We start from the raw sequence: 13,787 nt of genomic DNA on the forward strand, positions 1-13,787 counted from the left end.
GTGATGGCGGACGAAGAGGCAGATCAAGACACACGATGTGAGAGCCTGGATGTTGTGCAGTCAATGATTGACATTTCTGCAGATCGTTTAGAAGGGTTGAGAACACAATGTGCAACAAGCGCAGAGCTCACACAACAAGAAATAAGAACTCTTGAGGTTAGTATTACATGCGTTTTAGAAAGGTTATAGTTCACATCCATGCTATTTGAATTGTGTGCTTAGATTTTAAGGTAACCTTTCCTTGAACCGAGAGTCCAAGACTGGTGTGTAGTACCTAGATATACGTTTTGACAAAATTACCAAATGTAAACATCAATTCGCAATGTATTAATGTGTCTAAGCAATGTATTCTCGTTTTCAGGGAAAGTTAATTAAACTTTACTCCTGCCAATTGGTAACGAAGGCTAAACTGCAGAAAGATAAGCTACTTTCTGATAGGAGACAGGTTCCATCACTACAACAGTGGCTTCAAGTTGTTGGACTTAGCCCGGAATCTATTCGGGTATGTTTTTAACGAGTTAAATGTTAAACTTTTAGTCAAAAATAACTTCAGCAAATGCATGTTTTGTGTTGTTACGAAAATTAAATATGGATTTCACTTGTCATATGTACCCTAATTATATGGTTTCACAAAATATATGTTTTGTGCCATACATACATAGGGTTAATCGAATAGTTTCTTGCTTATGAGCAGAAAGAAATAAGTTGTGCCTTCTTAAAACTCCTAAGTAGGAATATTGTTGCTTTTGTAAAACTGACATTGATAGCGTTAGAGAATTTAACATGTAATAGTTGAAATCTTGGCCAGTCTTCGATATCTCTCCACACCACACACGGAATTGACGTGTGATTTGCCTTTCGTTATGGGTTAAATGAAGCGATAGCAAAATTATATGCAGCTGAGGTATGTGACAAGGATAGTGGGTTAGTTGAGATTTGAGGGGATATTTAAATGACATGACATCGAGGAATGTGAAAAAGTTTCAATGATTAAAGTAGTACGTTTTCTCTCTCGTTTGTAGTATGGGGAGATATCGAAGTTTCACCGAACCTAGTAAAATTTTCTTTCAACTTTTCCAGTATTTAGACGTTCGTAACACACTTCATATTACGATAGGAATCTATTATCATAAAGGTTCAATGTGTATGCACCACTAGAAAACATTCCTAAAGTACTTTGAAAATGGCTAGGATTTATAATATGGACTAGTGCAAATTGTTTGTGATCACTAGGAGAGCTGTATGCCCACCTAGCCTGGCCCAAATACTTACTTTACTTATATACGAAATTCGTCGTGTGTGAATGAAGACGACAACCATATTTCCTTAATGTGACATAATATGAGGAAGGGAATGATGGGATGATCTTCATCACAAACACTAACTAGTATTTTCTCTCCGAATCTATTCTGAAAACATTTCTAAATAATGCAGAATTCTTCATCAATCAAAATCATAAACTTTCGTGCCTTAAGTTCTTCATCGCTCAAACTCTTTCGTGCCTTGTTTGCAAAAGAAGTGCAGTAAGTGGCGAATAGGAATCTTGAAATAGGCCAGTTAAATACTTCACACAGTTGTCAAAAGAATTATCGTTCTAATCCAAAATATATTGACTGTATTGTAATGTCGCAAGAAAGCGTTATAAACTCTATTTTGTCGTTCGTATGTTTTGGGTATGAATCAGTTTACATAAAGGGAATATTTTCGGTAATATGAAAGACTTGCTGCATACATTAAATAAACTTGCCACATGGCGACTCATATTTGGGAGTTCATGGAGTGAAACCCGGGATCAGTCAACCTGAGTTGAGTTTTTTTTTTTTGGTGGTTTCGTTAATCTGTTATATTGTATATTTTCAGTAATAAAGACAAATGCCGGGTTGGTACCAAGTTTCCACGAAAAAGACACATAACTGACATAACCCTTCAAAAATAGTATAAAAACTATAAGGACCCAGACTTTCAAACTACTAGTACCGATCATTTTAACCTGTACGTTTTATCGTCAGTTTTTATCTTATTAGAAACTTTTATTTGAAATATAATCTTACTACAGACTTAGTGACCTTAATTAAAGAGTTGAGAGCTAATTTCAGGACATAATTTGAGACCGGTGTGTATACTCTCTTCTTCTAAGAGAAAGTTGTTATGCTTAGATGAAATAATTTGTTTTATTAACTAGCCTATGTATAACTACTAGCATCTTAATTCTACCATTTCTCAGCTGCAATTCTGTTCTTAACATCATGTGCAATGAATTATTCATATTCACTCAATTTTACATTAAATATTTTGGAAATATATATATATATTTTTTTTTTTTCTGAATGTATCTATCTTCTATTGGTTATTATAATCACATCTTGCACACACATACATGATTCTTTAGCACTGGCCACCAGTGGCGTAGCATGAAATTTTGAGCAGGGGAAGCTAACTCAAGTTGTCTTTCATGCATTACAAAAATACAGTCTTAAAATAAATAGTAGTCAATGTCAAGTCAGTAGTCGAAGATTGGTTGGAACATTGTAACACCAATAAGGCATGATCTCAAATGATACGTAGTAAAATATGATTTCACAATTTACACATAGGCCTATCTCTTAACAAATAGACATGTATAAGTATAACATTAGCTAACTCCCTGTCATACTTAGAGAAATCACAATATTAGTATCATTACGTAAGTATGCGTCTGTCTTTTGGTTGTGTCCTTCATTGACAGCAAGGGAGTTGGTCCTTTCTTTTTTAAATCACACTTTTGTTCCTAAGTCAGTCGTGATAATACAATTGTCCTTAAAAAATTCAAGTAAATTAGTGTCAGGAACTGTTATTTCGCTCATTATTTATTATATCATCCACAGTGCACACTAACACTTCAACTGAACACACCTGACGAAAAGGGATAACTCGGAAACTACTTATTTTAAATGTTAAAGCTAGCTTCTTGCGAGCTTTGCGACTAGGGTAGTTTAGCTAGAAAGGGATGGAAAACTGCAGGGTGGATTACACAGAAGAAACCAGTCTGCTTGGAAGCTGGTGTGCGCAGGCTTCTTGTTTACTGCTGCATCACAAATCATCCTGAGCTGCTGCATCACAATATTTAACACGTAAATATAAATTCTATTAAAATTAATAAATAATTTTGTCCATAAACTGCAGGTTTATTATGAAATTATTATTAACTGGGGAAGCTAAGCTTTTTAGCTTACATTGACGCTACGCCACTGCTGGCCACACAAAAACTTGTTACACTTTGCACAGACATGTGGTGTGTTATTTCTGCTATGACACCCTTCAATCTGTCAGGTCTTCCTCCCTGGTTTCCTGGACACTGTTGAGATATACAATTTTGCGAGATATAATTAGCATAATGCAAGCAGGAACATCCTGTGTTATTGCCAACAGCTGCTGCATGAGTTCTAGAGCTAGAGAGTGTATTTTAATGAAATGCTGTGCTTTTTTCATTTATTTTTTTGTGTGGTTAACATTCTGTCGAGTTAGCTCTGTGGTAGCTTGTCTGTCTCCAGACTAGCCGGCCCAGGATTCACAACAGGGTCAGAGATTTTCATGTAAAATTTCTACCTTGAGACTAGGAGAGATGGCGGTGCATAACTTCTAATCACTAAATTGTGAACCAGTATGCCTGGGTTAAATCCCAAATCTGTCTGCAGTGCATATGAAGAGAAGGCATATGTTACTGTTGACAGTGATTCGTCCGTTGGATGGGGACATTAAGCCTGGTAGTCCCCTTGGTGCTATTCGACAGGAGTAGGCAACATGCCAGCACTGGGTTTCCTCTTCTCCCTTCCTCACCTTCATTGTCAACCTCACCCATTCCCTACACTACACTTACACGAACACTTACACATACATTCACCCTAGTACACGACATAACTCTTCACAGATACACATCATGATTAACATGGCCTGCCAAAGTGGTGTGCAACTTGAAAATGGGTCACAGTCCTGCCATCTATTCGCAGTATGCAGAACCCGAATTACACAAAGTGAAGTCCACACCTGTGGAGTAATGGTCAGCGCGTCTGGCTGCGAAACCAGGTGGCCCGGGTTCGATTCCCGGTCGGGGCAAGTTACCTGGTTGAGGTTTTTTCCAGGGTTTTCCCTCAACCCAATATGAGCAAATGCTGGGTAACTTTCGGTGCTGGACCCCGGACTCATTTCACTGGCACAATCGCCTTCATCTCATTCAGACGCTAAATAACCAAAGATGTTGATAAAGCATCGTAAAATAACCTACTTAAAAAAAAATTACACAGTGAAGTGGGTAGGCATTACACGCACACTCACTCACTCACACACACACACACACACACACACACACACACAAAATCTCTCTCCCTCTCTCCCTCCCCCCCTCTCTCTCTCTCTCTCTCGCTTTCTCTCTTCTAACTAATAAATAGCAGAAGGGGGAAAATCTACATTCTTTTTTAACATCTTGATTTATTGGAGCCCAATTAGATGTTCCACAATCGAATTGTTGTTGTCTAGTGCCTTGCATCTGGCAATGAAGCCATTAGCAGACAATCGAATTTAATAACTTTAATTATTGAATGACGGTCAGTAGAAACAGTGGTAGACTTGACTTGGCTTTGTGGAGGACCGGACCTAGAATGGATCCATGTCCTATAGTTTACAGTGCCCCATTGTTTACCATGTTTATATGCGATAATTTTCAAAGACTGACAAGTGGCATTCGTGAGCTGACATTAACAGGTGCGGCCATCCTTCCTCAGCCTTGAAGAGTACCTGATATGTCCTAGATTTTGGAGCACCAAACCCTTCTTCTCTATCAGCATCGGAAATCTGTACTATCCCCAAGACTCTACTTTGGCCTATTCTACACTAAAAAATAATGAAAGAACTTCATCAATTAATCTTCTTAATGTATCCAGCTGTTTGCTGACAACATAAAGTCCATTATAGTCTATTCAGTTGTTTTTCATGAGAAATGAGGGGTATTTTGATTGGTGTTCATTATAGATGCCTGTTGCTAGTAGCCAGAGTTGGGGTGTAGTCAATATATACTGCAGAGCTGTCTTTTCTGCAACTGGTACTGATGATTTTAATGTATTTCTTTTGTGCTTTATGGATGGACGGTATAGAAGAATGTGTTCCAGATCTCATCATGATTATTACACCACAGACAAGTAGGAGTATCAGAAAGGTGAAATCGGTGTAGGTACACTTATGTGACAATGTGACCAATTTTGCATCTTGTTAAAAATGTTTGAACATGTCTGGGCAAATTTTTGTACATTTCCAGATCATTTGGTTTCTTTTGTACGGACTGTAAAATTTTTCCTTTGACAGAAGAGAGCCAATTGTTGATCCATAGGTTTGTAAAATGAGAATTCACTGAAGCAATGGCATTGGATAGAGATATCACTTGAAGAGGTCTTGATTGCAAATATGTTGCCTGTTTCGCAATGTTATCGACTTTCTTGTTTCCAGGTATACCACAATGACTAGGTATCCATTGAAATGTTATTTCCTTTTGAAGTTTTTTTAGTTTACTTAGTTTTTTCTGAATGGGAATGCATACAGGTTTGGTACATGTTTGATTATATTAAATATAGTCCCCTTGGAGTCAGTAAATATGCAAATAGATTTTTCAGAAATTTGAGTAACACTGAAGAACAGCATCAATAGCTAGCAATTCAGTGTCAAGACTGGAGGAGGATGAACATGGTATGAAGTAACTTTCTTGATATTTTGGAATATAATACCCTGCTTTTGTTGTCCCATCATCAGGGTTTAGAGATTCATCTGTATAAATTTGAAGGTGATCCTTATATGTGCTGCAGAGTAGTTCCACGGCATCTAACTTAAGAATGCATGGAGGATCATTTTTGGAATGATTTGCTGGATAATAATTTAAAAAAGCATAGAAATCAAGGCTCAAAGTTTTAGATGGCTCTCTCATATAGCCTATACCAGTTTTCATTTTTATCCTTTAGGCTATGCTGACTTCAGGCAAACAAGCTGCTGTTGACATGTCATGAAACTTGATAACAATGTTTTAAGCCATTTTTGGGAAAATGGCACACCATTTACTCTTATAATCTAGATGCATTTGAGTCACTCTTTGGACCCTGCAATTTGGTATGATTGTTCATATGTGGTTTCTGCAAAACATTAGTAACAATTTAAACATCGAACTACGTCTTTCCCCTCAGTAGGTATGGTGGGGGTAACTTGCGAATTTACAATCATACAAAAGTACAACCCCCTTTCGCTATTACTGCTCACAAATGAAAAGATACTGAAAGATAGTGCACATACCGTTGGATAGAGAAAGGAACACTGCACCAAACAAGATATGAACTGCTGCTGCCAATTGAGTGTGAGAGAGCTAGCAACGTTGCGAAAGATATGCAGCATAGTAAAGCTATATACAGCCTTAGACACAAAAATTGACCAATCTTCTGTCACGTGAATTTGTCTAAGTCTACTTTGGGCAGCACCTGACTCTCATGACTAAGGAAAGAATGTTTATTTTGCACCTAATTTACTCCTTGAATATATCTTTGTTATAATCAGGGGCAGATATTTATATGGAGATTAATTTTATCATCTGTGTTTTTTAACATTGGCGTCGGTGGAGATTATTGGAGATTGATTTGTAGTCTTGGCAGAGATTAATGGAAATTTTGGAAAATGCAATTATTTTGTAATTGGAGTATTAACTCAGTATGAATATTACTTTCCGAATAGTTGACATAAAAAGTTCGTTGGATTCTGGTAAAGGTGCTGTATGGCCAATAGACAATATTTTGTTGGATTGAGACTGTATTTAACACACATTCATTAAAAACGGAAAAAAAAACTTGCAAATTAACATTTTCAAATTATTAGTGAAATGTTGAATTCTCCGTCTTTTGAGTTCACTAATGTAATCAGAACACCTGGAATGCCATGTAATGTAGCCTACTTGGATATATAACAAATTCAAGTGAATAAACTCAGAATATGAAATTCTCTATAAAATGATGCAATAGTAATAATTCGCGAATGTGTTCATATTTCGTTATTAGAACTCTATTTCGCTATTTGTCACGATTGTTTTATCGCCTTATTTTTAATCAGAATCACTTAATGCATAAAGATTAGTAAAAATCTATTGTATATCTGTTATGTCGTGATTTTCGCGATCTCCATAAATACCCTGCCCTGGTTATAGTTAATTATAACACTCAACCTATAAACAGGCAGAAAAAACATCAAACAAACAAAACAAAGGAAAAACAGAGCAGAATCATGTATAAGAAATTTGTTCATGTGTAAACCTATGCTCTTACGAAATCAACTTAACTTTTCCAAAGGGGACTTAGTGTATGGCGCCAGTAATTTTTTTTGTCTAAGATTATACCTATTTACAGTTGATCGCTTCCACATGTAGTTCTACATAAAGATATGCAGCATAGTAAAGTTATGTACTATAGATTTATTTTGTTAGAAATCGTTATTGCTTCTTTGCTGTGCCTCAAAATTTTGCTTTGTAATTGAGGACCGTTTTTGCAAAACTTGCTAACTGCAAAATTTGCAAAATTGAGATTTTGATGGATTCGTTAACATAAGGCAGGCCTCTACATGATGTTCAAAGCGTCTTAGTAAAATTGGGTTATTTCTCTTCATTGTAGTGTGTCAAAGTGTGGTCGTTTTTTCAAAACTTGCTTTCTGCTATAAGTGACACATACAGCAAAACTTGCCTACTATAATGTTTTGTCTCTCCTGTAAAATTTAGTTTTTTCAGTTAGCAAGTTTTGCAAAAACGGTCCTCAATTAGTTTCTCTGCAATGCAAAGAGCTTTGGTGGAGTCTTGTGCAGTTGGCTAGTAACTACGAGTGAGAGGATACTGTTGCATGTCATAAAACTCATAAATAATACCACCAGCTTTACTTCCCTTCCCAGGAAAGTCATACAAGATTTTTATAGTCCCTGAGGGCCATATTCATAGACATTCTTAGCATGGGCTTCCGGTGGATGGTCAGCAAACTAACGTTTTTTGTATTCATAAACCAGTGTTAGCGATATGATATGATATGAATCCTGTGCAAGTAATCAGTCGATAGCCGGGGCTAGTTTAACACGCTCGTAGCGCAGGTTAGCGAAATGTCTGTGCATAGCACCCTAAAAGTCCATTTGTCGTGAATGAGTTTGAATGCTCGAAATCGAAAGCATAACAACTACCATCTAGTTTACTACTGCGGACACACTGTAATCTTTCTAAAATATCCACGTAATGCATTACAGACATCTTCAGGGAGCTTTCTGGGGAGGGGGGATTGCATGTTCCATTGATGTTCAAATCTGTGCAGTTTGGAAAGAAATGTTTATTCACAAAGAAGATTTTTGTAATGACGCCACTGTTTTTATTTGTTTTTGCAGGGTGTATGTCAGAAAGTTAGAACATTAGAAGCTCTGCAAGAGAAGTCAGAGCATGAACTTCGTAACCTCCTCAGTGAGAGAAATGCAAGGGAAGAAGAGGTGCGACGTCTCATTCGCGCCCTGCATAATCTCAAGAAGTATACAGGTAAGATTGTGTGATCACTAATCGTCAAAGCCTCGTTCTTTTTAAGCATAAATTGGAAAGGAGAGAAGAAAGGTACACATTTTATTGGAATTACTGTATGAGATGTATGGTGTATAGGATGCGTCTTCATTTCCATGGTTAGTTATTGGAAAAAAGTCAGTACTTTTTATAATACATAGACAATACTTACATGAATCTAGACTAGCAGATTTTTAGTCAGAATTGCACATAAAATGTTAACTTTCGGTATGCAACACTGATCTTGTATTTGAGAGATGTCTTGAGGAGAAGAAAAGTGTGTCTTTTATATGAATAAATATATTTGTGTGAGCATTAGCCAGATTTTAATTCGAATTCCTGTGAGCCATTTCTGTAAGTTATTACTGTTCACATGATAACTGCAAAAGTACTGTCGGTGACTCAGGAGAAGACGAGAGGGAACTGAGGAGGAAGGGATGTGAACAGATAACGTACGACAACGCGTGCAATATTTGTACTGCAGTAAGCGGAAACATTAGGTCTTCTTCTGTTCCACTTAGTTTTAATTTCCATATGCATTGTTACTCATGTTTCCTGCACGAGTAACAACCCGGCTACTGGGATGCTTATCTGAGCGATGTTTATAATAATCAGCAGCGATAGTCAAGAAGGTCACATTCTTTCCGCTCGTCTTCTCCCGAGTAACGGATAGTAGGACATTTTTGTGTTTGTTATAAACATTGCCTATTCTTCTTCTTCTTATTTGGTATTACAGCCCAGGTGGGCCTTACCCTCCTCTATGGCTCTCTTCCATCCTTCTCTATGCATCGCCAACTCCCTCCAATTCCTTATTCCTAATCTATTCACATCCACTCGTACACAGTTCCACCATCTTGTTCTCGGTCTTCCTCTTAATCTGGTTCCATCTGAGTTGTTATTGAAGACAACCTTCACTTTCCTTGTTGTTTCCATCCTTGTGACATGTCCTAACCATCTCAATCTTTGGCATCTTATGTGCGCCTCCAAATCCGATTCCTTGTACAGTTCGTATATCTCATTATTATATCTGGCTCTCCATCCATCCACTGTTTCAATTGCTCCGAAAATCCTTCTTAAGAATTTCCTCTCAAATACTGCTAGTTGTTTGCATGTATTTTTATTCAGAACCCATGTTTCTGTACCGTATGTTATAATGGGTCTTATTAGGGTTTTGTAAATCTTGATTTTGATTTCTCTAGATATTATTTTATTTTTAACAATTGGTAAAAGTGAATAATATGCCCTGTTAGCCAGATTTATTCTTCTTTGTACCTTATTCCTTAGATCATTATTTGCTGTCAATATTTGATCCGAGATATGTAAATTCTTTTACTTTTTCAAACTTGTATGTTCCCATTTTAACTTCCTTCACTTGATCATTTTGTCTTTTGGTGAATGACATAAATTTAGATTTCTTTGTATTTATTTTAAATCCCAGCTTCTGAGTTTCCTTATCCAACGCTATCAAGGCTTCTTCAACGTCTTGTATCCTTCTTCCGGTGATGATATCGTCCGCATAGCCTAAAATCTGTTGTGTCTTATTAAAAATGGTTCCATTAATTTGGACTTCTGATTTTATTATTGCAATGTGTAAGGCTATATTAAACAAGAGAGGTGCCAGCCCATCTCCTTGCCTGGTTCCTTTCTCCAATTTAAAATTTTCAGTTGTGATCTTTCCTAATTTCACTGTTGCCTTTGGTTCAGATGACACAATTCTGCATACATTTATCAGTTTCCTTGGAAAACCGAGTTGATGCATGTGTCCCCATATTGTCTTAAGTATTAGATTATCATATGCAGATTCAAAATCTAAAAAGAGGCAGTGTAAATCGATGTTCTGTTCCCAGCATTTTTCTGTCTCTTGTCTCATTATGAATAGCTGGTCCACCGTCGATCTTCCCAGTCTGAATCCGCACTGATAGTCCCCTACTATTCCTTCCATATATGGTAATATTTTTTTATATAGGATAAATCGATGTTCTGTTCCCAGCATTTTTCTGTCTCTTGTCTCATTATGAATAGCTGGTCCACCGTCGATCTTCCCAGTCTGAATCCGCACTGATAGTCCCCTACTATTCCTTCCATATATGGTAATATTTTTTTATATAGGATGTTAGTCAAAATTTTATAAACTGTATACAGTAAAGTTATTGCCCTATAGTTCTCACATATCATATTATCACCCTTTTTATGTATTGGAACTATCACCCCTATTCTCCACTCCTCAGGAATAGTCTCGGTTATCCATATCCTTTATATCAAATATAATATTGTCTTTTTAAGTTCTTTACCACCCTTTTTAATCATTTCTGTTATGTGGTCACGCCCAGGAGCCTTGTTATTCTTCAACTTATCTATTGCCATTTCCACGTCGATCATCTCAGGTGGTTCTACTAAAGGTTCAGCTGTATATACTTCTTGTTCCATTTGCTCACTTTCTCTTTCATTTCTTAGTTTAAAGTGGTCTTCATAATATTCTTTCCATCTTTCCAAAGCTAAACATTGCCTATATGTAATTATTTTTATTGTCACTGCTACTACATAGTTCAATGTGGCCTGGTCACTACAGTCTTTATAGATCCAGCTTCGTTATTAATAAAACAAAAGAAGAAACACAACAGCACTTGTCAACTGCTTTAAATTCGCCATCTTGTGATCTAAGGACAGAGACATAATATTTCATGTTTTAGGATAACATTCAATTATATTTGTGACTTTTACTTTAGTTCACAACTTAATAAGTTCAACAAGATAACAGAATTAATCGAATTTTAATCCTGTTAATAAAGACCTCTTGTGATATCAGTTCTAACATCGAAGAAATATGACGTGAAGAATGCACAATTGTCAATTCTTAGTTAAGTGACTGCTGGCATCTAGTAAAATGATATATCTACGTTTATCTCTCAATTTCTTGAATTTACATTCTATGTTTAGACAAAGACTGAGTCTTAATGGAATTCTTTGAAGGCCCTTATGATTAGTAAATCAGTTCATCGTAACTATCATTTTAAATGTAAATAGAGAATAGTTTAGTTGCAAAGATCATCTTTAATGAAAAGCTTTTTAAGATCGAAATTAATTAACATGTTGAAATTAGGATAATTATACCGTAATTTCTACAATAATTATTAGTCATGTCGCTCATAACTCTTATCGACAGAATGAAATTCTTGCGGTATATTATATGGTATGTCGTATATAGTGGTATTTTTGGAAGCTCAGATCAGACATAATTTTTGGACACTGCTCAAAACAACCTTCAGTACTTGTAAATTTTGTAATGTAAGAGTCAAATGAAAACGAGATTCTTGTGAAAATAACGAGTAATATTGCTTTGAAATTAATACAGCATTTCACACTTTATTGAACATTAAACAATTTTTAGATATTTTATGTGAAATTAATCTTCTGCTTCTAAGTGGAAATTGGTCTTTCCAATATTATTTTTTCGTCCTTCTTACTATTTCTCTTCCATCCATTTCTTCCTATTTTTCTCAACCTTAATATATGTAGGCCCTATCTTCTTTTTCTTTTTTTGCTTGTGACAAATATTCGTGAGCTGCCTTCATTACAGCTGTCGATGTAATCAATTCATTGAACCAATTAACCAGTCACTTTTAAAATCTGATTAACTATTCAAATGTGTTCTAATAGACTAATCAAACTGATTAAACTTATCGTGTGGTTTAAGGGACCATAACTTCCTTGTGAAGCCTGTGTAGCACAAAATCTGTATATCATTTGGTGCAGCTATGATTGACAAGTCATCAGTGTAAACTGATGTTCTTGTCTTCTTGCTTTAGAAGGCTAAATGTAATAATACCGGTACTTTAAGTGCAACTACCCACAAATCCCTAACAGCCTTTTTCTTTGAAAACACGGCTTAAGTGACCATCTACTTTCACAAACTATGGAAAGGATGTAAAATAAAACCTTGGATTACGAGTAATTTGATTTGCGAGTGTTTTGCAAAACAAGCGAGCAATGAGGAAACGAGTGATGTCTTGCAGTGTAAGAGCAGCACGATTTTTACGTAACTTGCTTTGCTTGCGAGCAACAGCAAGAGGCAATGGAGGGGATCTCATCTGAGGAGGAAGAGGAGAAAAGAGCGGATGAATTATTTGCTTCAAATGAGATTAAAGAGGTATGTAAAAAGTGGGAAGCAGTACAACATTTTGTTCAAATTCACCACCCTAATAAAGTTTTAGCAATGCATGCAATAAATCTGTTTAACGATAATGCAATGTCATATTTCCGCAAAATCCTCAAAACGAGGCAAAAGCAGGCGTCATTGGATAGGTTCTTAGTCAAAGGAAAGATTCCAGTCAGTCAAGCAGTCAGAAGTGATTCTGTTAGTGATAGTGAAAATATTGTCTTGAAATGTTCAAGAAGTTTACTAAGCAGTATAAAACAGATGACAGACACTCAAAAACAAAATACAGTAAAGTAATTTGTTTTGCATTATTGTATTGAATGTTACCTAAATTATACTGTATTTTATATGAATAAAAGGTTGTGAAAGGAATTAATCTGAGTTTGCATTGTTTTTTTATGGAGAAAGTCGCTTTGATATGTGAGTGTTTTGAATTAAGAGCACGTTTTCTAAACGAATTATACTCGTAATCCAAGGTTTTACTGTACTGTATATTGTGTTTTATTTGCGGATATGTTGTCAATTGTCAAAATAACTATCCAAAGATAGCTGGAAGTTTGCAATTGGAAGAGGGTTAATGATCCAATAATGGTTGTTGTTGTTGTTTAGTCAACTGTCCGAAGACAGGTCTGAACCTCACAAGTGATACCACAATCTAGTTTATACAGTCACGAAGCTTCAGTTGATGAGTTGTACTAGGAACAATAGGGGCGGCCGGGTAGCTCAGTTGGTAGAGCAGCTGGCTATGGACTGGAAGGTCTGGGGTTCGATCCCAGGTGGTGACAGGATTTTTCTCGTTGCCAAACTTTCAGAATGGCCCCAAGGTTCACTCAGCCTTCTATAAAATTGAGTACCGGGTCGTTCCCGGGGGTAAAAGGCGGTCAGAGCGTGGTGCCGACCACACCACCTCATTCTAGTGCCGAGGTCATGGAAAGCATGGGGCTCTACCTCCATGCCCCCCAAGTGCCTTCATGGTATGTTATGGGGGTACCTTTACCTTTTTTTACTAGGAACAATAGAGTGTGCAGATACTACTTCACATTGTCTGTGATGAGG

General features: G+C 36.5%; 1 protein-coding gene across 3 annotated transcripts in view; it reads left to right on the forward strand.

The window, feature by feature from the left end:
- Positions 1-3: 3 nt before the first annotated feature.
- Positions 4-13,787, forward strand: part of ksr (kinase suppressor of ras) — a 71,938-nt gene continuing 58,154 nt past the window's right edge. For all 3 annotated transcript variants that reach the window (XM_069846913.1, XM_069846914.1, XM_069846915.1), the window contains exons 1-3: positions 4-156; positions 362-502; positions 8,413-8,557. In XM_069846913.1, the coding sequence (XP_069703014.1) occupies positions 4-156; positions 362-502; positions 8,413-8,557 (439 nt within the window). The remainder of the gene's footprint in view (positions 157-361; positions 503-8,412; positions 8,558-13,787) is intronic.

This window comes from Periplaneta americana, chromosome 15, assembly GCF_040183065.1.
Source record: "Periplaneta americana isolate PAMFEO1 chromosome 15, P.americana_PAMFEO1_priV1, whole genome shotgun sequence".
Taxonomy (NCBI): Eukaryota; Metazoa; Arthropoda; class Insecta; order Blattodea; family Blattidae; genus Periplaneta; species Periplaneta americana.